Below are 26625 nucleotides of genomic sequence, written 5' to 3' on the forward strand. Positions count from 1 at the left end.
TAAGTGTGCATATGACATTTTTAAGCACATACACAGTGCTGATCAACAGGCATTTGCTGTGACACTCACCTGTCTGCAATACTTGCAGATTTGATTTTGTCTATGACGATGACCTGTTTGTTACAGCACACAGAGGTAGTTAGGGCAACCCCAAGGCTGGCACCAGGAGTTTTGGCAACTTCAACTAGTAGTGGCCCGGATGCTGTTACCACAGAATCTGTCAAAGAATACATTTCAGGAAACAAAACAAGATAAAACAAAAGTAAGCAAACATAAATGATAAAGAATGTTTAACTTAACGCTAGTCTGATTATGTTATCACTAAATTCATGTTTTTTTTTCTATTATATCCACATAGCTTGAGGACACCTTCTCCATCTAGCTATCATATGTACACACAGTAGTCCCTGAAATTAGATTTCAGTCTTTATGCCAGTTAGGATAACATCTCATGGATCATTTTGGTCTTTACACTGCTTGGAACTGCCTGGAACATCCTAGATTTTCTTTAAAATCAATTATTTCAATACATAACCAGCATTTCCATGTGTGTACATATGTATATGTATTGATTCATGGAGGAAAGATGGATAAATGGATGGATAGAGATAGATGGAGAAGGGATTGATGGAAAAAAGTAAAGAAGGAAATAATGGGAGGGAGGGAAGAAGAGGGAGAGAGAAAGAGAGAGAGAAGAGAGATGACATCTCTAAATTGTCAAATAGCAGGCAATCGCCCCCTGTTCTCAGTCTTACTATCAAGAACGAAGCACAGTACTTATTGGGACCATTTGGGCTTTGGAGCTAGCACATTCTTCATTGGGGGGGTATTACTTTGGCCCATATTCCAAGTGATTCAGGAAGCTGATGACTTTGAGTGGGACCTAGAATAGGAAAAAGTTCTTCAACAGGTCCTAGATACTCTACAGGCTGTTTTTCCACTTAGGCCATAGGATCCAGGAGCTGACCATACTCATAGTGTCAGTGGCAGATGGGGATACTGTTTGAAGCCTTTGCCAGGTCCCCATAGCTGAATCACAGGAGAGGCCATTGGGATTTTAGAGCAAGGCCTGAATGTCACATGCAGACATACTATTATTCTCGATTTGAGAGATAATCTATTGGTCATTAACGGAGCTTAACATTTGACAATGAGCTACTAAGTTACGAATTCTGAGATGCCTAGCTTTAGCTAGGTATTCTCTGACCCACCAAGCCATATAATTTGCTGTATGCAACAGCAACCCATCATCAAATAGAGTGATTTGATGATGTATACATGATCTGGTCAGAACTTGTCCTGAAGGCACAAACAAGTCACATGAGGAAGTTGCCCAAATGGCTTTGCTTTTTCTACCTGTTACAATGCCTTCTTCCCCAAGTATGCACCTATAGCCTTATAAATTCTGCCCTATGATTGGTGAATTGAAGAAGAGAAGACTAGGACCTGATTTATGGATGGTCCTGGATGTTATGCAAGAATCACTGAAACATGGACAGATGTAGCATTAAAGCCCCCTTTTGGGGACTACCCCAAAGGATACCAGTGAATGGAAGTCTTCAAAGCAGGCAGAACTTCATGTGGTACATATGGTTGTACATTGTGCTTGGTAGGAGAAATGGTGAGATGTGTGATTATATACTGACCCATTGGCTGTAACCAATAGTCTGGCAGAATGGTTTGGGACATGAAAGGAAAATGATTGGGAAATTGATGAGAAAAAAGGATGTGGATAGATTTTTTTCAAATGAGAAGAGGATAACCTCTCTAAGTTCCTGAGGTTCTTGCCAAAGGTGGAGGAAATACAGAATAGGTCATCTATGGCCACACGACAAGTTACAGAAATGAAGATTGCAGTTACTACAAGAATTTCTGTCCTATTTGGTTAGGACTATGTTTGTGCATACATACACATGTCTTAAGCAAATATTTGGTTTCCCCCTCTATTTCTTTTACTATAATGATGTCAGATGTCCTTCTGTATGATGTGAATATATGTGTCTCTTATTGATTGATGAATAAAGCTGTTTTGGTCAATGGACAGGCAGGATTTAGCCAGTGGGAAATCCAAACAGAAATAGAGAAAGGTATAAGGTGGAGTCAAGAAGATGCCATATAGCTACCGAGAAGGTAGGATGCCCAGGCATTTTATGGTAAGCCAAGACCACATTGAGATACAGATACATAGATTAATAGAAATGGGTTAATAACGAAGAGAGAGCTAGCCAATAAGAAGCCTGAGTTATTGGCTAAACAGTTAATATAAATCTCTGTGTGTTTATTTGGGACTAAACAGCTGTGGGATCAGGCAGGACAGAAACTTCCATCAACAATATAATGTAACATTTATTGAGACGATATCAGGGGCTAGCTGTTACAAATCTATATTATGGTATTTGAGTTATGGGATACAAAAAGAATAAGCACTTCTCTGGGGGTTGGGCCACATATTCTGGAGGAGGAGAAGTACTGTGTTTGTGTTTATACATCAGTAGTTATGCCATGTGTCCTGACTAGTGATTATTTTTTAAACTTGATGTAGCCTAGTGCTATCTGGAAAGAGGTTGCCTCCATCAGATTGTCTGTAGGCAACTCTACAGAGCATTTTTCTTGATTGATGACTGGTGTGGGAGGGTCTAGCTCACTGGTGGCAGAGCCACTCATAGACAGGGAGTCCTAGGTGGTCAGCCCGTGGGGAGAAAGCCAGCAAACAGCAGTCTTCCAAGGAGGCCTCTGCTTTAGTTCCTGCCTCCAGATGGCTGCTGTGAACTGTCCTGATTTCTCTTCATGATGGATTCTAAGCTGAAATAAACCCTTTCCCTGACTAAGCTGCTTTTGGTCATGGTGTTTTAGCACAGTAACATAAACCTAACTAAAATATCATGTTGGGTGGAATTATGTTGTTATTACTTTTGTTTGAAAAATAAGCATGACATAAGGAAATATGACCGACAAGTTACAGAAATGAGGATTGCAGTTACCACAAGAATTTCTGTCCTATTTGGTTAGGACTATGTTTGTGCAAGTTGATAAGAGGTGGGTTTCTAATGGTTAATCTTCATTGTCAATGTGACTAATTTGGAGTCAACTAAGGGATAAGCTGCTGGGTACACATGTGAGAGACTTTCTGGATCAGATTACTTGAAAGTGGGAAGCCCATGGTAAATGGGTATTGCTTTGTTTTTTATGGGTTTTGTTTGTTTGTTTGATTGTTTTTCAAAACAGGGCTTCTCTGACTGTCCTAGAACTCACTCTTTAGATCAGGCTGAAAGTCCAAGGGGCCTTTCACATCTCACTGGTGAGTTCATCTACTCTATTTTTGAGTTCACCAATCCTGTGGAGAAACTGCCACTATTTTTTTCCACTGGTATCAGAATCCAGCTTTGTCAAACTTCCAAGGTGGGTAAAAGGAAAACCAGTGGCTGTCCAGGAATTCTTACAGTGCCTGGCTGGGACTACTGAGACATCCAGCTTTGTGAACTGAGCAGCTATTGGGTTCTCAGCCTCTCCAAGTGTGGGGACGGCCATTGCTGGGACTACCCAGACTGTATCTTGTTTGTGAGTCTAATAAATTCCTCTAAAGTATATATTCATGGCATTGATTTGATTCCTTTAGAGAACTCTGAATAATGCATAAGGAGTCTTGCATTTACTACTTTCCTAAATGCCTAGCAATACTGAAACAACTCAGTACTGAAAATGTGAAGATTTCTCTTCTTAGGGCCTATTTGTATTCCTACTGTTTCAGAATTCATTGTCATTAATAACAGCTGAAAAAGCTAGTGGCCTTACTCTACCAAAATAGCCTTTTGCTTCTGAGGTATTATGCTGTCTACACAGAGCCCATTGTTACATGCTCCACAGCCCCTTGGATTAATTTCCCTGGTTAAAAAAATCATTATCTTTATAGAATTTTTGAATGATTGATTATTATTTGTTAAACCACTTCTTTAACTCTGAGTGGGTTTGGAAAAAATGGGTCTGTGGGACAGTGATCACTCATGCTCTTCCTCATGGTCTTGCTATACCTGATTTTAAATTTATTTTGTTTTAAAAATGAAAGCAATGAAGCTTTCATGTTATTTATTACTTAATCAGTTAACTTTTCCACTTGGTGCTACAGTGGAAAATTTCACAACATGGGATGCTTTATGAACAAATCTATTAAAAATATTACAGAGAATTACTTTAAACTGTGTGTATAAAATATAGGTGAATCATAAATGAATTTTATGTTTGTACTTGGGTCTGATCTCTCATCAATTTTACTACATATATGCAAATGCTTTAAAAATCAGAAAAAAATTGAGACTGAACACATCCTTCACCTTGCTCCAACTATTTTGGATTCTGCTTCATCATCTGCCATATACATTCTTCTCTGTACCTAGGCTATGCCAACTAGAATCTTGTCCCTCTTTCCCCACTTCTTTTCCCTGCTCTGCTCCAATGCCACGTGCACCAGAATTCCTGCCTGAACCTACAAACCTTGCTAATCTGCCTGCTACACACGTACATAGAGCTGTATGTTTTTCTTTTGCAACACTTTTGCAACTACGACATTCAACAATTGTTCTCTAGATAGCTGCTAATTAATTACTCCATAAAGTCTATGTGTCTGGGGATTCCTATTTTTGGTTCATTGTAGTGGTCAGCCAGTGCTTATAAGGCAAGTTCATACATGATAGGTGTCCACTAATATCTGTCAATGAAATGAGCTAAAGAGTGATTGTCTATTCCTTACTTTAGGCAGGAGGCCAATGATCCTATAATGACACAGAAGTTGTATTGTAGCTCACACTGAACCTTTTTGATGGCTGTTCTTGGAACAGAATGAGTATCCATACATGGATGACACTAATGATAAGCAGGTTTTTTTTTTTTTTAATTTAACACCAAAGCCTGCACAAAGAATTCCAAGCAATAGCTCATAATATCAAACTGTGAAAATGTCTGAATTTATCCAATAGCTGAAGAATTAATACATAATCCCTTGGGTGGAAAGGTAGCTCCACTTTCTTCTAGATGGAACATGAATATATTTGGACACTAAAGCACCTGGAAAAAGTTATGTAAATATGCCACCTGCGGGATCATGAACTTTTTACAGATACTAGCATCACACAGGGATTCACATAGAGGCCTTAAAGGAGTAAAGAGATAAGAATGCACTGAGAAGGCCATTGAGCCTTGGAGAATTCCCCAAACCAGCCCATCTCCAACTACTTATTTAGCCAATCAACCATGCATGGTAATTATCAAGGAAATGGCAGTGACACCTGAACAAGAACAGGTATGGTTGGGTTGAGTAGAACAAATGAGCTCGAATCTAATCTAAATGTTGCTCAATTGATTTTATTGGAATAGGCAATAGGAAAACAACGCAACTATTTCAGCAAGTACCACTTCCCAGAAGTACACATGTGGAAGTGGCTTTCTACATCACAGAAGGGGAGCTACAAGTGATAACATTTTAATCGATCATTAGCCTTTTCTGGCAATCACTTTCCACAATAAACGTTTCCCCACCATATCATCAAGATGTTCATGCTACTTTGTGGCAGAAAGCCTATTCCTCTCCATGCCACCCAATTCCATTGTCACAGGCCCTTCTGAAAAGTAGGGGCTCTGGAGTGCTGGCTGCATGCCAAGATATCTAACAAGAGGCATGGGAGAAGTAGGAACAAGTGGCCAGGATTGGAAGAATGAGGTTTGATTACGTAAGAAAGTACAAGAGGAGAAATGGAGTGTATCAACAGGAGAAAAAGAAACAGAAGAAAATACAGGAAGCAGACATCAAGAACCCAGCCATAGACAAATGATTAGTTTATCGTGCTGGAGTGAAGCACAGTTGGGAAAAGAAATGGATCATGTAGACATAAATTATTCATGGTTAAAGACGTCTCAGTCATTAAGATATTTGCATCAGGATTGAAGCCTTTGCACCCTGTGTTGATTTATGGGCTACATAATTACACAAGCTACGTTGAAGACTGTTTATATGGGAAACACTCTGGATTTTTTTTTTATTTTGTTAATCAGTTTTCCTGCTTCTGAGCTCTGCATGTCAATGAGCTAACGTCCTGATTACAACTTCTCAAGCAGAGCAGAAAGTCTGCACATGCTTTGCCTGCCCCATAGGCTTCCAGGCAGACAAAAACTTCAGCTTACCTGTTGGTTAAAAGTATATTTTTAATTGGTGATATGCTATGAAAGCAATACCCCTAATAATTATAACCATTTTCAGCATAGTGGAATGCCAGTAAAATATTCCTAAGTTGTTAGTCTGTGTGTACGTAAGTTTGAGTGTGTGCTTGCTTATGTGTGAGTGTTGGTGTGGCAACCATCTGTCAGTGTCCGATGGCCTCTATTTTTCTCCACCATATTTTTTGAGATCGTCTCTAATTGACCCTGGAGCTTGTCGATTTGACTACACTGGCTGGCCAACAAGCCCTCAGGATCTGCCTGACTCATTTGTCCCTCCTCTCCTGCCCCAGGTAACAGATTTGTATTATGGCAACACACTAAACCAACAGGCTCTATTGACCACAGCAAGCATGCGAAGCAACTAGAATTCTCATTGCCTGTGTGGAAGGAGAATTCATACAGCTCTCTTTAGAGGCTGTCTTAATTACTTTTCTATTGCAGCAATAAGACACCATGGCCAAAGCAACTTATAAAGGAAAGTATTTAATTTAGGTGTATGACTTCAGAGGGTTAGGGTTCATGATGACAGAACAAAGGCATGGCTGCAGGAACAGTTGAGAACTCACATTTTCATTCATAGGTAGGAGGAAGTGAGAGAGAGGGGGGGATGACATGTCTTTTCAAACCTCAAAGCCCATCCCCAGTAACACACCTCCTCCAAAAAAGCCACACCTCCTAATTCTTCCCCAACAATTTTACCAACTGGGGACCAAATGAGGAAGAGGAAGGGTCCTTCTCATTCAAACCATCACAGAAGCCCTTAGACATCTGTGAAAGCTAAGCACAGGTCTACCCTATGGCAACCTGATTTAAGGTTCCCATACAAACTGGTATAAAAGCAAGAAAAATGGAAAGTACCTAAGCAGCAAAATAAATAAATAAGCTGGGCACATTTGCCTTGTGAAATACTATACAACAAAAGAGAATAAATTATCAAAGCAAACCTCAGCCATATAATCTCAAATACACAATATTGAGCATAAGAAGTTAAACTTAGGTTTATTCTAAGTACAAAACTTAGCAAAGCTAGCCTGTTCAGTTAGAAGGCAGCCGAGCAGTTCTCCTTGAGATGGGAAAGGGACTTAAGTGTATAGCAGTGTTTTTTGATGCTGGTAACGTTCCAAATCTTGGTGTGATTACTTAAGTTTGTTCAGTTTATGAAAATGTATCAAGTGGAAACCCAGGATTTTTTGTGCATTATCTATGTTGCTTCACTTCAGCTAAAAGGTTTAAAAACACCATGAGCAGTATATTAAAAAATTCAGCCACATTAAAATAGGAAGTACAGTTATTGCACAGTCCATGAGACTGTCACGACAAGCCTGTCACAGGTGCTAAGATCAGTCACAAGCCATGCTTTACCCAAACTCAAGTTAGCCTAGGGTATGTTTAGAACTCTACTCCATTTGGATTCTTCCTCCAGGACAACAAATGTTGTGATTGTATGCTTTGACTCTCTGAAAAAATTAAGATGAAGTATATTTGAACGTGGGAAGTACACTCTGATCTAGTTTTGAAGCACTGCATTTCTAATAGATATGCATAAAATAAATTAGCAATTAAAAAACCTTTAAGATGTAGCTGGGGAGATGGCTTGGTGACTAAAGTGTTTTCTGTGCAAGCATAAGGACCTGAATTTGGATTCTCAACTCCAACACAAAGCCACTCGGTTAGTACATGGTGGTACATGGTGATATTATGCTGTGTACCAATCTGCATTTGTTTGATGACTAAAGTAATTGAGTAGCTTTCCATATAATTACTGGCCATTTGACTCATGTTGACTGCTCAAGTGCTCTCTGCTTTCTCTTGATTTCCTCTTATAACTGACTTACTGATACAGAAAACTTATAAAACACCTGTTGGAGGATGGGAGAGTTGGCTCAGTGGTTAAGAGCACTTGCTTGCATTCCAGAGGACCTGGGTTCAGTTCCCAGCACTCATATGGCAATTTATAACCATCTTTATCTCCAGTTCCAGCACAAAATTCTGGATTCTATAGATACAAGGCACACATGCAGTGCATAGACATATACACACAAACCAGCAAAACATCTAAAAAATTTAAAGCCTGTTATAGATTGAGTCTCTGCTAGATACATGAACTTAGTCCTCCTGTGGCTCGTTATTTCTTACTGTTACTGGTGTGTTTTGATGAAGAGAAGTTTTTTATTATCTATCTATCTATCTATCTATCTATCTATCTATCTAATATGTCATCATCATTATATATCTACTTACCTATCATCTATGTATCTATCACCTATCTATATATCTAATCTATCATCTATCACTATCATCTATCTTATATCAATCTATCTTTATCTGTCTATCATCTATCTACCTATCTTCACTCTCTCTCTCTCTCTCTCTCTCTCTCTCTCTCTCTCTGTGTGTGTGTGTGTGTGTGTGTGTGCATGCGCACTGTACAATCATGCATGTAGAGGACAGAGGATAGCTTGCAAGAGTTGGTTATCCTTCCACCTTGCTATGCTAAGTACTTCAGGCAAGTTGGTCTGTGAGCATTCTCCAGTCTCTGCCTCTCATCTTGCCATAGGACTGCTGGGATTACAGATACTGCATGTGGCTTATGAAGTATTTGGGAACCAAATTCAGGTGATAGGGTTAACATCCCAAATGCTTTTACCTATTGATCCAGCTCCTTGGCTTGCTGCTGTTGTTAGGAGACAGGTTCTCATATAGCCCAAACTGGCTTTGAAATTATGTAGCCAACAATGATTCTGAAACTCTCATCTACCTGCCTCCTTGGGTAAATCCTAGAGCATCCTACTAAATGTTAAATGCTGGGATTTTAAGTATGGGCTTAGGAGTTTTTAATTACTCACTTTTAAGTTGTATGAATTTTTTTAAAAGAGGTATTTGCTTCTGTAACATCATGATGGCATTCTCCCATATTTTTCCTATAGCCTTTGATTTAATTTCACATTTAGATAGCCCATCTGCAGTTCATTTCAATTTAATAGAGAGGTAATTTCTTTTTCTGTTGTTGCAGTATAATACCACCCAAGTCACATGTCTGATGACTAGTGGCTACATGTGGTATTTGCATATTAGTGATTCTGGGTACCAATTCCTCTATTTACTAGTCCTTTCTTATGTCAGCACAACACTGTCTGGACTGTGAAGTCATCAGTGGATGTGTGTGTTTCAACTTGAGTGCAGCCATGGCAAAGGTATCAAATGCTTCACATCCATGGGGATGGCAAAGCCCCTCTCTGATCTGAGTGTAAGTGTTGACAATATGTTCATGAACCATCCACAAAAGCCTTCAGCCCGCCCTCCATGTGTAATGGCCTGAAGACTGTGTCCCTACAGATATTTCTACGAAGATTACAGACAACAACTATACCATAACATGAATCTCCTTGTTCAGCTGGTTGAATGACTCCACCTCCCTGTTCAACTGTATGTGAAGGAGATGCTGAGTTTCCCAGGGGATGTGGCTTCTCTGTCAGAGAGCCCAGACCACTGGATCCTGCTTCTTTGTGTCTGCGTGTCCATCATGTCTTCATTCCACCACTGCCCTACTTGGGTAAATCCTAGAGCTGTGCAAGAACATGGCACCACAGTACCTTAATTAATTTAGCTTTTTAATAGATGTTGATAGCTGACATTCTAAGTTCTATAGTTTTGGTGCTAAAAAGGTCCCCACTGTTGAGTCATGGCTTCACCACAAATTTAGTTCAGGGGGAGTTAGAGCTCAGAAACTATGAAGGGAGCTGAAGGCCCTGCCAAGGAATAGGATGCAGGAAATAACTATATTGGGCTTTACATGGCATGTTTCAGAATTAATTTGACAGGCTGACAGAGTTTTTATAGACATTTACACATGCCTTTCAGGAAAGTAACAATAGGGCTCCTAATGTAAGTTTGGAGGGCATCCATATGGCTAAATGTCAAAGAAAAGTTTAGCTCTAAAATACAAGATAAGAAAAAGTAGCCCACAATATTTGTTTTCTAAAGAGCCCTCTGAGTTCAGAATTCAGGACTTGCCACATTGTCAGGTACCACTGTGTCCCTCTTGCAGGAGTTCTAGAAGGTTCATTTCCATCATCACTTCCAGCACCAGGACTTGAGGAAAAACTTTCCAGAGAAGTCAAGGTTATGCCTACATTGGCTTCAGCATTGGGAAAATAGAAATATTTACCTGCAAGATGAAAAGCCCCTGCCCCAATTTCTAAAAAGGCTCAGCATATTACTCACAGCTACTTCCCAATCATCACATCCTATCACTATTCTATAGAAACTCTGGTTCCTTCTTGAGCTTAAAACAGACACTGTCAGGGTTTCCAGCACTGGGTAAGTGATCCATACAGAAAACCGATCAGTCTCCACTAGGCTCTGCTGAGGTAGAGAAACTGCTTGTGTAAGAGTAAGTGTCTGCCAACTTAAAAATAGTTCTTACAACTTAGGAAGTTCAGCCCACTAAGACTTCCAGGGAAGGTCAGGTGCCCCAGGAAGAATTAATGACTCAATGGCACATTGTGAGTTCTTTTGAGCATCCCAAACTACAGTAGGCTGTATGTTTATGGTCAGAAATCGGCATGTGGTATTTCTCTGGGAGTTAGATCTGAAATAAAACAAATGAATAGCAATCCCTTAACTATTCCCAAAAAGAGTTTTCTGGGAACTGTCGTGTGAGTGTGAGTGTGTGTGTGTGTGTGTGTGTGTGTGTGTGTGTGTGTGTGTGTGTGTGTGTGTATGTGTATCTACAGGTATACTTGCAGATGTCCTGTATGAATATGCATGTCATAGAGGTCAACCTCAGGTCTTGTTTTTTGGGGCACTGTCCACTTTTGTCCACTTTGTCTTTTTCGAAAAACATATTTACTCTCTCTCTCTCTCTTTCTCTCTCTCTTTCCCCGTGTGTGTGTGTGTGTGTATGTGTGTGATGGCATATGTATACAGGATAACTTGTAGGAGTTGGTTCTTTCCTTCTATCATGTTGGTTCTAGCGATTAAATTCAGTTCTCCAGCTTTTATCTGCTGAGCCATTCAGCTGGCTCCACTTATCTCTTGAGACAGTTCTCTCACCAGGACCTGGGGCTAGCTAATTAAGCTAGACTGGCTTGAATTTAAGGGACCAGCCAGCCTCTATTCCTTCAGACTTTGGTTAAAAGCATGTGCACACTAGGGTGAATTCTGGGTCATTATCTCAGGTCCTAATGTTTTGCCTGGCAAATGTTGCTGACTACAGAGATATTTTCCAACTCCACCAAAATATGCTGTCAATGAGAAAACAAAGAAGACCTGATTAGAGCAAAGGCACAAGAGGAGTCCTTAGCTTGGGGCAGTGGGACACCTGCATAGAAGCAAAAAAGGCTACATTCCAGTGTCCTGAACATACATATATATATATATATATATATATATATATATATATATGCCTCAGTATATACTTATTTACTAATTATAAGCAGAATTCTATAAGTAGAAATTCCAGTTATACTAGGCAGGAATAAAAAATAAGTGAGATATCAGAGTAAAAAAGCATTATTTACTCTTCCTTACATTTTAATGGTCAGCTATAGTTTGCAAAAACGCTGGCACATGTCTAATTTCATTGCTCAACAAATCCTCTGAGATAGACCTGGGATCTGTGTCAAGGTCAGTGCACACAGGTATGCCCAGGGGGTCCATCTCCTGAATGATTCTAGATTGCATCAAGTTGGCAATTAGTACTAAACATAACACCTCTCCACCAGGTAACTACACATCGACTTGCTTTTTCTTGTTTTGTGGGGTGCTAGGGAACAAACCCTCATACATATGAGGCAAGTATTCTACCACAGAGCCACCTCCCTACTCCTCATGGTCACATGTAAAGAACTCACTTGTAGACAGATCTATTGTTTAGTGAGGGGCAGGAAGGACATGTCACCTTAAGCTATGGGCTTGCTTTGAAGGAAGTTATTTGTTAGAAGATATGTTTGAGAAGAGTTGGCTAAGAGGACCCCTGACACTGCAAAGTGATGCTAACTGGACCCCTGATACTGGAGGGTGATGTTAACTGGCTCCCTGACACTGGAGAGTGATTGTAACTGTGCCCCTTACACTGGAGAGTGATACTAATTGGATCGCTGACACTGGGAGTGGTGTAATATGGCTGTGTGGTGCATAATAATTTTCATATTGCCATCTCTGTAGAGCCTTCAAGGACTTAGAAGCCAGCTATGAACGTGTCTCCACCATTTTGGTGAGGTAGATCTTCTCTAGGCATCTGGTTCCCAACCAGGTATGAAGGGCATTTCAAAGGTATAAAATATCTTATTGCATATAAAATATAGAACATTATGTGGTATACTACCACAATCTGGAATTGAGACAATTATGAAATAATTCTGAAGACTAGAGAGGGCAAGTTCCCAAGATTGATATACATAGCAGAATGAAAAGCCCACTAGTTTGGGAAATGAGGGCTATGGACTCCAGCTACACATGCTATGGTTTGGATGTGTGTCTTTCCAATGGTTGATATATTGAAAGCTTGGGAGCCAATCAGGTGACATGGTAGGAGATGAGATCTTGACAAAGTGGAGCCTAGGGGGAGGTCACTAAGCCATTGAAACTGCCAGCCTCAGAAAGAGATGCTAGTTGTCAGTGTGTTTGTCATAAGAGTGAGTATTATGAGTTGGGGAAATGGCTCAATGGTAGAGTGCTTGTCTAATATGTATGTATGAAGCTCTGGGTTTGCTCCCTGGCAAAATGAAAAAGTAAAAACAGAAAATGTGATAATTAGTGTTAATTATCAGCTTGAGAGAATCGAGGGCCTCCAGTCATGTCTGTGGAGGATTACTTTGAATACACTGAGGTAGGAAGACCTGTCTACTGTGGGTGGCACTATTCCCTGGCTGGGATACTGGTCTGTAGTATCAGAGAAAGGCAGCTGAACATCAGCCTGCACTCATTGCTCTGTTCCTGGTTGTGGATGCCATGTGACCAGATGCTTCACGCTCCCGCAGCTTTCACCTTCTGATGAACCATATCCTTGAACTGTGAGTGCAAATGGGGAGACCTTACACAGAAAGACAAATGGACAAAGTGAGGGAGCCTGGCAATTGTACTGTCTTTGGGCGTCTTGTCTAGCTATGTGATCAGCTGCTCCCAACTATACTCCTGCCATGGTGTTATCAGTCAGTAGGCCCTCACCACAAGCCATAATAATACAGCTGGCTGGACTTAAATAAGCCCTTGCATTTCTTTTTAAAGTATACCACCCCAGGTAGTTCATAATAGTCACAAATAGTCTAATATAACTACAATGAATCTTTTGTCCATGCTTACAGAAATAGGGAGGACAAGTTTTTACCAAAATGTAAGAGCTAACCTACTGTTTCATTTCAAAGTCTTCCTTGGAACTGTGAGGGAATGATGTTGTAAGAACTCTTACATAAACACAGACTCCTTGACTGGTCTACTTTCTCCCTTCTCAGGCAAGCTGCAGTCCATATTTTTGGGTTCTAATAGTGACCTTGGCTTTCAGGGCACTGCCTAGAAATCTGTGAAGATATCTCTGGGTCTATTTAAGACATTTTGAGAGTAAAGAAGTAAGAGGATTCCAGGAAAGTCATTCTTCACTCCCTTGGACTGAGTAGATTTGCTATAATTTAAATCAATAAAAATGCCACAATGATTAAGCACCAGTAGATGATAATGAATTTATTGTTTCACTTTCTTCCCTCTAACTCAGAAATTTCTGAGGCAGTCAACATTAAATATTTGATGATTTATTTTTTTAATAGTGAGAGAGTATGGGCATTAAAAAATGCACTTAGTCCTAAAACTGTATTTTAAATGGTTAAAAAAAATCCACTTTTATTTTGTAAATATCTCAGTAAGTCTTTTCATTTTAAAAGAACAATAAGTGAACTTCAGTATGAATTAAAAATTTAAGTTTAGGAAATATAAAGACATGTCTTAAAACTCATTCTGTTGCCTTTACGACTTTCATCTGAAATAATACTAGTTTACGCATTTGCTATAATTTCTATTAATCTGTTGTGGCTAAAATATCATAATTGTGAAATCTACCTGGGTTTAAAGTTAAATTCAACACTATGTGATTTGTGCAACCTTCGCAGAACAGCTTCATCTGTAGAAAGTAAGATGTGTTGTAGGCTACCGCAGCAATCACAACTGCTAACATAAAGAAGTCCCTTGTGCAAATTCACACCTATTCTCTCCTTCTCTTGTCCTTGAGGTTATTACAGGGGAACACCACTGGCAGCTATGATACTTACTTACTGATGAATGTGAAGCAAAAACACTGATTTGCTTGGCCAAGAGAAAAAGCAAGCAAAGGCTATGAAGTCCAAAACATAAAAAAGACTTATTTACATGCTTCAAAACTTCCAGTTAATGTCTGTGTCTATGTAACATGGGGTGAAGTTGTCCCCCAGGAAGACAGCGAAGAACAGAGAAGGGGAAGGGGACAAAAAGGCTACACAGAGTCCTTGATATCACTGGTTACATTTCCATATGTAGTTCCACTTACTTAGTTTGTGACTGATTTCAATATTACCCTTCCTGAGATTTTTAGATTATCTACAGCACTCTGGATCCAGGCTTAGAAACTTTAAGTACGAACTCTATATGTATCTACATGTAGAATATCTAAAACATGCAAATTATGAAAATTAAACTACTTTTCAGTTTTTTCACAGGTAGGATATTTACTGTTTCCAAATAATTTCCTCATCTTGACTGGCCAGACTGAAGCACTTCTTAGGCGCCTGTGTTCCTTCCTCAGTGTGACAATTCTTTTAGAAAGCTGCCTATATTTTCTGAGATTTTATTTGGATAGTAAACCTTTGGAGCGATTCCAGGATGCACAAAATGGCCTTTTGTTGGGTGTGGCAGCACACGCCTTTAATCGCAGCACTGAGATGCAGAGGCTGGAAGATCTCTGTGACTTCAAGGCTCTATGAGTGTCAGGGGTACATTCTGAGACTGTCTTTCAAAACACGCCCCCCTCCACTAAATCAAACAAAACCCAAACCTATCTGAACCAATGTTCAAGGATCTCATCAGAATGATAATGTTGGGGAACCACCTCTGAGAAACCAGAGACTGGAGAGCCACCCAAACGGGTCCCCACAGTGCGGGATAAGTCTCAAGCACTCTGTAGGGAAGTATTAGAGTCTGAAGCAGGCAAAGAGCATCAAAGAAGAAGCATGTGCTAGACAAAGTCCACTGAGCTTTACAGGATGGCAAGCCACAAAACTGCCTTAGAACTGAAACTTGAGAATGAAAGAGTACTACTTCTCTCCTGTCTGACTCAGGGAGTGGTTTAGTCATTTCCCTTTAATAGCTGCTTGAGAGACACACACTTCAGTGTGCTACAATGAGTGTTTCCAGTGAGCTGAAAATGTAGTCACCGTACTCTGCTTGTTCGAAGGTCTGGTGCCTCCCTGAAGTCTTAGTTGCATGTATCTAAGGGAGCGTTTACTGGCACACACAGGGTTGAGGCTCTTTTAAGGAAGGAGACTGTGTCTTATGGCAGAGGGTGATGACTGAGTGGGGATGAAACAAGAGTTTTGCATTCCCCAGAGGAGCCAAAGCTGTATCAAAGAGAAGCCAGGATCTCCAGACTTCGTGGCACACACTAAGCTTCAATGGGTCAACACAGCACAGAGGGTGACCTCTAGAAGCGGCAAGGCTAGGGGCTTCTTTCTCAAGAGCTCACACTTGCTGACTTGCTGAATAAAGATCTTCTAAAAAGGATGCTGGTCTTGGCCGGAGGCTTTCCTCTACAGCTGAGGAAATACTTCTTTAGGGGGAGAAGGGAGATGGAAGGAGAAGAGAGAGAAATTGGGGACACAGAGAGAGGGCAGGTGAGGGTCAAGAAGACAGAATAAAGAGTGATATCCAATAGGAATACAAACTGCTTGCTTAAGCCTTTCCTGGGTTTCATAGTGCTCCAGGGAGGAGTAAATGTTTACTCTCAATTTAGATGAAACACAGGGGACAGACTGCATTTAAGCTGTCTACATATAATCCATCATTGTGTGTGTGGCAGGCACATGCTGTACATACAGTCGTATATACAGTATACAGTATACAGTACATACAGTATACACACACATATAATATAATACATGTATTTTTCACTTCTCTGACTTCCTGGGGCTAGTTTGGTGAAGGAGAGCAGTAGATTCTCTCACCAACAAATTAGCATTATAATTGTGACAATAACCTTGAAGGGAAAGGAAGAGTTCTCTGAGAGAGAAAGATGGGAACCCAGTTTAGATGCTTATCAGAAAGAAGCTTTTCAAATGATGTATAGGCTGAGACCTTCAAGGGTAGGATGGGGGAAAGAATATGTATTTCTATATACATAGGGGTTAGAGAACAATTTCTTAGGAGGAGAGTATTTGGTGCTATAAAGAGTTAAAGAGAATTCTGACAGTCAAAAGAAGAGAGTAACTTGGAGACTGGAGGGGAATGATGGGGATAGCAGTTCCAGGGACAGTGCCTTCTGGGATTTGAATGCAAGGCATGGGATTAATTATGTCACTGGAGGGAGAGACAGTATTTGTGCTCCAAAAAGTTATTTAGGAACAAGAATCTGAGTCGAAGTGGCTTGAGGGATGAAGGTAGACTCAAGGTGGAGAGGATGGCACTTCTTATAGAGAGACAGAATCTGGGAGTGTGTATAAAGCAAAAATCTGTGATCAGACATGAGTGAGGACCCCGTGCAAGGCTCTGTGTGAGGGAGAAAGGGGAAACTCAGTGTGCACAGGCTTTTCATGTGGAAACTGCTCCGTGTGAAGAAGGGGGAACATGAAAGGAGAATAGACTCGAGGGAAGAAATAAAGAGAGCTGTTCCAAACATAGAGACTTTCAGAATTATCTAGCAGATGTGGCAGTGAAAGTCCTTCATTTGATTAAATTGCTTTTTTAAGAAAAAGTTCTGGACACACGCAGGAAAGCCAGGATTCTGGATTTCTTATCTTCTTCTTGGACAAGTTGTTTATTTCCTCTCAAATGGTGACATTTGGGCTTAATGCTAATATTCAGGCATCTGTACTGGCCTGCCCTTGGGGTTCTGACAGGATATGTCCTCACCTGCAGCCACTAAGAGCACCTCCTGTGCCTATTCACTGTGCTTCCTTTTAAAAGGGACCTGCCCACCTCCCATCTTTCTCTCTTTCTCTGTTAGTTTCTCTCCTCTCTCTCTCTCTCTCTCTCTCTCTCTCTCTCTCTCTCTCTCTCTCCCTTTGTTCATCTCCCTCCCTCCCTCTCTGCCTGTCTGTCTCCCCTGGCTCTTTGCCTCTCTTTTCTCTTCTGCTGCTCCTCCTGTCCCCAGAGGCTGGTCTGCCCTTCCCCCTCCCCCTTCTCCCATTTCCTTTCCCTCCATGTGAGCTCTGTGGAATTTCATCTTTCTCTCAAGTGCAGCTTTTTAAGTTACAACACTTACCTCTTTAAGTAAAAATGCAATGAGGTAATTTTTATAAAGTATCCCAAGCATTACAGATGACAATGTAATGGAATGACATGTAAATGGAAGTCACTATTCCTGCAATGTGCTAACAGCAACATCACATGACAGAAAGGGTGAAGTTTTGCCTTTAGCACTTATAAACTGTGTCGCCTAGGCAAGAAGTACCTAACATTTCTCTTTTTAAAACTAGCTTAACTCTCTCCTTTCTTTTATCATAAGGTTCATAAAGGCAGTAACTGGAGGCCCAGCATCCTTTGTATGTCTTAGTTTATGACTCCAACTGATAAGGATGAGAAGTTGGGATGAAAGGCTTCGTCTAACAAGGAAGAGGATATTTGGAGTGTTTCTAGTCTATGCCACTGTGAAAAATATGTAAGCATGTATGATTTTACATGCAGGTTTATTATAAAATAATCATATCGAGGGGCTGGAGAGCATGTACTGCTCTTACAGATGGCCCAAGCTTGGCTCCCAGCACCGATGTCAGGTAGCTTACTACTGCTTGTGACTCCAGCCCCAGGGGATCTGAATTCCATTTCTGGCCTCCAAGGGCATCTTCTGCACTCAAGTGTACATACCCACACATGGATGCACAGGCATACACATAATTAAAAATAAATTCTTTAAAATGGTATTAAGAAAAGAAATAAACATTAGGGAATGTTTAAGGGGGGTAGCCAGGAGATGTTTGCCAAGCAAAAAGTTCCTGAAGATTGTTTACGTCAAGGTTCTTGCAATGTCTTCTGGGTGTGTACCTTTTAGCATAAGACATCAACTATCTGGTGACCGTGAAGCCTATAAAATCTTGTGTGTTTGTGTAGAAGTTTGTGTTTGTTCACTCTTGCAAGTGGACTCACTAGCTTTTCGAGAGACCCCCCCTTTAATGTAGAAAACAAATGGATTCTCCCACTAATCAGAACATGCCAGACTCTGGTGGTCAATATGGTGCTCTTAGCCATTCACAATAAACAAGGAGTATCTGATACCTTACCAGGTTATTACAAGAATAAAACAGAATAAAGCTTATAAAAGTGCAGGGAGAACTAGGACTATATAAGAAACTATCTTAGAATATTATTGGGTGTGGGAAAATATAGGCTCAATGTGAATTGTTCTCATTCATTTATTTAACCAACCAAAACCCCTAACATCTGTGTATGGAAATGCTCCACACAGGACGGTATGGGCACGGAACCACCCCTTTCCTATGTGATTATAAATCCTGTGTGAGGAAAGCTCTAGACACAAACGTAAGATTACTATGCCCCAAAGCATGAAGAGTATAGAAAACATATATTTAAAACACATTATAGGAGTTAAGGAGAGAGAAGGACTACTTCTAGTTAGGTTTATAATGTCTACTTCTAAGAAAAAAGAATATACTGGAAAAAATAGTAGCAAAGTGAGGAAGCAAACCTAACATCAACAATAAGGAAAACAATAAAATGGATTTTTTTTTTTACTTCTATGAATGCTGTGTATTTTTAATGCATTAGAGAACTTTAGTTACCACAGCAACCATGACAAAGTTCCTTGTACAATTAAGAGAAAATGAGACTTAGGTAGGTCACACATCTAGTATGCTGCAGAGTTAAGAATCAAGTGTGAACCCATCCATTGGATCGCTATATTATAGTGTCCCCAGGTCAAAGGAGAGCCACAAGGAAGCACACAAGCTGAAACCTGAGCCAGGAATCAGTAAGTGTCCCAGGTAGCAGAAGCCTGACAGAGAGATACCCAGAGAGGAGCTAGGTTGGGTCAGTGCCTGCATTTTATTTTATTCTATAGCAAATGCACAGCTGTTTAGAATGAGGTAATTGCAGGAATTATGGGAATTGCTAACAAGGTGGTGAGGTAGATAGAAGATTTTGAAGTGTTCTTTTTATGTTGTGCTTGTTTTAAAATAAAACAATTCTGTAGGGGAGGTGGTCTATGTGTGACTGGTTAGTCATTCAATGTTTCTCGTAGATGACTTCTCTGATGTCACAGTGTTTTAAAGTGGGGACCTCTCTGAGCCATAGATCTCCATAGGGATTAGATAAAGACTTTTACCTTTTCCCTTCTACTTCATGGTCACCAGCATCTTCAGGTAGTAAGAATGAGTGCTACAGAAAGGGGATAATGGGTATTGGTGTTTCTTCCATTATAGTTATATGAAAAGCATGACTTCCACCTGCTTCTGAGAATTCACAGCTGAGAAAAGTCCTCATGTGGCTGAAAAGTAACTGAGAGAGTCCTCACCAAAAATGTTCTGATCTCCCAACCTCAAGAAAGTTTCAGAGCACACTGTAGGGAGTGGATGAAGTCCTGAGAGATACCCACAGTTGACATCAGCATGGTTATGTGAAAGACCAATGCCTCAGACCCAGGGGAGTGGAGAAGCCTTCCCTGGGTGAGGCTCAGAGGGATGACAAAGCTTTTTTTCCTGGTCCAAGTGTGGATGTTGACAGTGTTCATAAAATTTCCACTATAGCGTTTTTTCCCCTGGATGTTTACAGCCTGATGGCTGCTCCCATACCAAGACTGCTTCTAGCAAGATGAGTGAAACCCATCTCCTTGATTCAGCTGTATACCATAAACTCTACCTCCCTTATCTGTATGTAATAACCCTGCCTCCTTGTTCAGCTGGATACAATTACCCCACCAGCCTGTATATAATTAACATGCTGATCTTCTGAGTTGCTGCAGCTTCTCCATTCACAGCCCAGAAAACCTGACCCCACTTTTCTGTGACCATGTGTCTAGAGTTTCTTCACTCCCTCAATTCCCCTCCCCCAAGTCAAGGTGCCAGGACCCAAGACATACAAGGATGCAGAGTCTTGCATTTCTGTTTCTGTCACTATCCCTGTGATGACAAAAGCTGGTCAAGTGTAGGACCAGGATGCCATAGAGTACTTGAGTAGGCAGCCTAGGAGCTTACTGCCTTGGTGGTAAGGTTGACACTGTTTTGGGATATCTGAACAACCACTAGCATGGAAGGATTAATAAAAATAGGACCTCTTTTACTTGTGGTAGACACTGAAGTAAAGGGCCAACGTATTTGGAAAATACATAGAAGAGGCTCATGCCTCACAGGGATCTTGCAGTCTTTGGCTTCCTTGAAGGACACAGCTCATCATTATGTGCAATTGTGTCTGAGGAAAGCCTAGAGACCAGTGTTTTTCCCCAGTGAAAGACAGTTTGGAGCTGGTTTTACCAAAAAAAAGGAGATACAATTAGTTTATCACCATGAAGGGAGTAATCTTGATGGATACTTTGGAGGCAGACTACAAAATATAGGTCCAGGCTGACCTTATGATTAATAACCTCTATTTCTTGTCTTTCAAAAGGAAAAGCCAGTCTGGACTAGCTAATACACACACATGACCTCAGAGAAACTTATCACTCAAAGGGAGATTACCCCTAACAGAGCTGCTGGCTTTTCTTCTTTCTAAACTATGTTAAAATTAAAGGGCTAATTTGCCCCCAAAAGGACATATTTAATGTTGGAAGCAACATGTACAATCGGAAAATGAAAGAATTTAGACCAAGGTTTGATTGATTTATTAAATGTCTCAGAACGCCAAGATCAAAATTCTCATAGGCAGTAAAGTATGCTGACTTCAGGGGCCAGGGATGCTGGGAGGCATTCTGAGAAATTTGCACTGCTGGGTTGAGGTAATGAACCATCAATGGGCAACTTTCTTATACATAGTGAGGTTAGTTGGGACCACTTTAAATTGGTTCCAACTAATGTGAAAAGTTATCTTCAAATGCTTTATGTGTGGCAGTTTTAGTTGGGGTTCATGGTTTCAACAGTAACGAAAGTAGTGCTAACAGACTTTTGAATATTTAAATTCAAAGAGGTCACTCAGTTGAGCTGGAAGATCTTCTGAGATGACTCGGTGTAGTCTCATGTGTAACTATGGAGCAGTGCTTAAAATATGTAGAGACTTACGTGATTCTATCACAAAGAATATCACCTAAAATATAAACACTTGTGCCTTTAGGGAAAATTTAGATGACATCATTTAGATAACTGTAATGTTTCATGCCCTTGTGTTAGTTAGTATTTAAGACTGTTTATGTATACTTTTTACAATAGAGTTGGACTAACCAAATTACTTTGTATTCTAGAAGCCAACAACTAAAGCATTATGGAAGAGGCTTTGGGAAACATATTTTTCTGGAAGCCCAAGGAAATATGACCAGCATGAGGCAGCAGTGTCACCTGGCTCGGAACAGGGTGGGGAGCAAACAGTGGCTCACTCACAGGACTTGGAGAATGGACCACACTGGAGCTCAGGAGCCAAGTTTAGCATCTCCATTCTTATTACTGCCACTCTGCCCCAAATCTTCACATTCCTTTGAAGACCTCACCTAACTGCTTTCGAGCCACGAAGTTAGAAGAGAAGAATGTCCACTATTTGTGATAATTCACACTTAGGACTTGCACCTGAGAACTCACAGGTATGGGTTTTATATCCCAATTCTGATATTTCAAAAAAGCAAAAACAATGTCAACAAACATATGCTTTGTACAGGCAACCCTACCATTTTTAAAGACATGTGTCAGCCCAAGCCATCTTTATTTAAACAGTTGCTCACAAGTTGCTATTTTCATTTGTTCAGTATTGAATGCATGTAGGTAAGGACTATCTACGCAACTGAACAAAGATGAAATGGGGTATTTGGAGTGAAATGTTATTTTCTTTTCTTGTTATCCTTGGTCTTGCATGCTACCATCACCTAATGAAACATAAGATAGATTTGAAGACCAGCATACAAAATGGGAAAGTTAAAGACTTACAAGGTTCAGGAAAACACCATGGCTAGTTTAAGAAGAACGGAGACTGAAAGTTTGCAGATGATACACTGCCATGTAAGACAAAGTCATAAATCACAAAATAACTTCATTTTGAACGTGAAGTATAAATATTGATGTTTCGGTACATTCTACAAACACCCACTTAATAACGATTGGTCATAAGGACAGCTGATCTATAAGCAAACATATTGTGCAATATCCAGTTATTTTCAGGAGTCCTCTATGTTCACCTGATGGGCTCCCTGTGAGGTGTAATGCAATTAAACAAAGAAATGCTTTGTGGTTCCACAGGTCTGTGGAACCCAGTGTCACAACACACACGCACGCGCACACACACACACACACACACACACACACACACACACACACACACAGATAGCTGATGCAAATGTAAATGTAAATACCCCTGCAAAGTGTCCAGAAGGGAACAGAGTGTCTTCCCTTCTCATTCAGAGGGGGAATAAAATGAGAAAAAGATTGAGTCATCTAAATGCATTGGGCCAATGAGAAGGTGGGCTTGACCTGAGTGTTGTTGATAAACACTGGGAACAGCAGTGGGAAGGTCAGGACAACTGGTGTGGGGGGCACTGTGATTAACTTTTCCCATCCTTATTATCAACTACAATAATTTGCTGGTTGTATTTGAAATCAACCCAGTTACTATAGATATTAACTATAGTGTAGGAAGAAAGCATTTAATTCATACAACATGAGTTTTCTTGTAGCCAGCTAACTAGAGGTCCAGGTTTACTGATGAATATCTATAGTCCTTCCTAAGCTGCAAAGTAGGCAACTATTGGAGAATCAGGAAGTATTTAAAAGTAGTGAAGGCATGGTCCAAACCAGAACAGATTTGGTGAAATCTTTATGCCCTTTGACTCTGTAAAGCTGATCTAAAGATTGATGTTCAGAACAATATTCTTGTTTTAAAAATAGTTATTTTACGTGCATGGCTGTTTTGTCTGCTATGCATGTAAGTGCACCATATGTGTACAGTGCCCTCACAGGTCAGAATAGGACACAGTATACCTGGAACTGGAGTTGCAGATGTTTGGTTGGGAGACAAAACATGTGGCTTGGGAGCAGAACTGAGGTTCTCACGTTTGTGAACCTTAATGCTTATCATAATGTTTGAGTCACCTCTTGGGCCCCAGCACAGTATCTATGAGATGACTGTGTGGTACTCCACCAAAGATTCTAAGATCAAAGTTAAACTGAATTCTCCAGAAATATATTCTGCAAAAACTGTGAGCAAAAGCTTATGAATCTTTAGCAAATGAAACCACCCAGATTGCATAATATCCCACTTATTCCTTTGAGAAAGGATGACATATTTTCATAAGCTGAAGCAAAATCTGTATTTATTACAGGACAGTGGGAGACCTGGGATTCATTTTAGAGACATAGAACATGGAAATAACCAACTTTCATTTCCTTATAGTTAATAATGGTTTGGTTATGGCAAACTGCAGGTATTTGTCTTCTTAACACATTCACCAACATTTTGAAGAACTACTGTTTCCTTGCCATCCCTATTTTAGACAAGACTTTCTAGACCAGCTAGCCTGGAGAGGTGAAATAATTTGTCAAAGGCCAACAGAGGCCAGGATTCAAACCAAGTTCATCCAAAGACTCTGTATTCTGTTAGTGTTAGGGCCTTTTTCTTTTAAAGAAAAATTTCTTCTTCAGTCTCATGCTTTCCTTGTTATTATATTGCTTTTCTAAGACTAGGACCCTTAGCCATCTCCTAATCAATTGATAATACATTTCAACAACATCAAAATGGGCAGATCTTTGTCCTTGTAAATATTTAAAACAATGTGCTTTTGCATTTATTAAGTACACTGATGTGTTAAGCACCACATATGCACGGATGGATCCTTTTGTCTGTCACAGCAGCTTGCAAGTGCAATAGTGTGAGCCTCATCATTTTGTACAGGATGTGGTGGTTTGAGTGAAAATATAGCCCCCAAAGGCCCATAGGAAGTGTCACTATTAGGAGGCGTGGCCTTTGTTGAAGTGGGTGTGGCTTTGTTAAAGAAAGTATGTCACTAAGGAGGCAGGCTTTGGAGGGGGCGGTCTCAGATGCTCAATCCAGGCCTACTGTGGCTCACTTGTTTCTCCTGCTGCCTGATGATCTGGATGTAAGACTCTCAGCTCCATCTCCAGCACTATGTCTGCCTGGACACTGACATGCCTCCTGCCATGATGATAATGAACTAAACCTCTGGAACTGTAAGTCAGTCCCAATTTAATGTTTTCCTTTATAAGAATTGCCACAGTCATGGTTTCTCTTCTCAGCAACAGATACCCTAACTAAGACACAGAAGAAATGTAGCCTCCATGACTCTAAACTGCCTTGGTTCACTGTGTGGATCTTTTCAATTTCCTGTATGGTTTCTTTACTTGCTGATGTTCAACTACTGGCTGACCTGAGAAATGACTTTGGAATACCTGTAATTTTGTCCAAGATCATTTTCCTTACATGTTTTACTCAGACTCATGGGTTTAAGGGCTCTGTCTGTGAGGAAGATGCTACAGTTTTATCTCTTGCTCTGATCTGTGCTGATCTTTGGGCTAAAATACTCAGTAGTTCACTCCTATTTCTCCTTGGATAATAATGAATATATCTGATTTAACATTCAAAACTGAATCCTTACTTGTCCTGAGAGCCATTCTTTCTACAATCTTGTTTATTTTTCTTAAAATGTTAACACAGTCTAAATACCATCCTAGTTAATTAAATTTGTATCTTCAAAGTGTCTTTAAGTAGGTCTCTAAAACTGCCAAAATCTTTTAATCTAAAATTTGTAACAATATATATGAGTCTAAGATGAGTATTGATACTAAAACCTTACACAAAAATACACACTTCCTAAGAAATGATTTGGGTATGGGAAAAATAAAGTAACAACCATCTTCCCCTGGCAAATGAAAAGGTACTTCTTAGTTATCCATCCGGGAAGTACATACTAAATGTATAATGAGATCCCAATGCACACACTCTGGAATGAATGGGATGAAATAGACAAGAATACCAAGTACTGTGTGAAGAAGAGAAGCAAAAGAAATTCTCACATGTTTTCATTGAAAATAAAATGTTTTACATCTAATTATATCACAAATGAGCAGATATTATTTTCTTTGCCTATTATATACAATCTATTTGTAGAAATAAAAAAAACTTGTTGGTGTATGCTCACTGGGCATATAGTGATGGGTTTATAAAAGACATTGTCATTCAAGTATATCATGAACTTTGACTATTATCGGCCCATATTCTCTCTCCAGCCTCCTCTTGCCTGTCTTGCTAGTCCTCTTTCTCTCCCTTTCTCTAAGTAGAACTGCTTCCACTTTAACACACACACACACACACACACACACACACACACACACACACACACACAGTCCACACATGAGAGGAAGTATCTGATATCTTTCTGAGTCTATGTCATTTATTTTGCTTATCACAGAGATACTTACACATCCACATTTTCTGCAGCATTATTTACAGTAGCACATTATAGATTTACTGGGTATCAACAATAAAATGGATAAGGAAAATATTAGATACGTACACATACCACACACAGACACACATACATACACACTGAGTTTTATTTAGCAATAAAGAAGAAGGAGATTATGTTGTTTGTAAGAAAATGGATGGATGTGGTCATCATGAGACTTAGAGCTGTACTGAAGAAATGTCATTTCTCTGTTGCATTCAGGCATTCTTGTCTCCTCTACAAGCATAGTGGACCATATTCCTACACACAGTGACTCATGTAGTCACCAACATTTGCTCTTTGTAAAAGTCATCAAGAATCTTTGAGGAGAAAGTCAGTCTGCCTTCTTTTTCTGTCATTTCACTCTCAAGACTTCTGGTTGCTAGGTATATCTTGCAATGACATGAAAATCAGAAAGCCAGAACTCAAGTTTTGTGATTCTGGGATGCAAAAAAAAAAAAATACTTTGCTATTTACTAAAGAAAAAAATACAAAAAAAATGTGTAATTTGTATGGAAGAGCTGATTACTAGGGCAACTGTGAGAGAATGCGACTTTATTATTGAACTGTGGACACCAGAACTCTTCACCACTGGAAAGTAGTAGTTACCTCTTCCTGAATGCAGAGTAAAATGTGTA

The 26625-nt window shown here is 40.0% G+C and overlaps 1 protein-coding gene across 5 annotated transcripts in view; it reads right to left on the reverse strand.

The window, feature by feature from the left end:
- Window positions 1–26625, reverse strand: part of Grip1 (glutamate receptor interacting protein 1) — a 347662-nt gene that overhangs the window by 80153 nt on the left and 240884 nt on the right. For all 5 annotated transcript variants that reach the window (XM_035451192.1, XM_035451190.1, XM_035451191.1 and 2 more), the window contains exon 8: window positions 70–217. In XM_035451192.1, the coding sequence (XP_035307083.1) occupies window positions 70–217 (148 nt within the window). The remainder of the gene's footprint in view (window positions 1–69; window positions 218–26625) is intronic.

The sequence above is a fragment of the Cricetulus griseus genome (genome assembly GCF_003668045.3).
Source record: "Cricetulus griseus strain 17A/GY chromosome 1 unlocalized genomic scaffold, alternate assembly CriGri-PICRH-1.0 chr1_0, whole genome shotgun sequence".
NCBI classification, from domain to species: domain Eukaryota; kingdom Metazoa; phylum Chordata; class Mammalia; order Rodentia; family Cricetidae; genus Cricetulus; species Cricetulus griseus.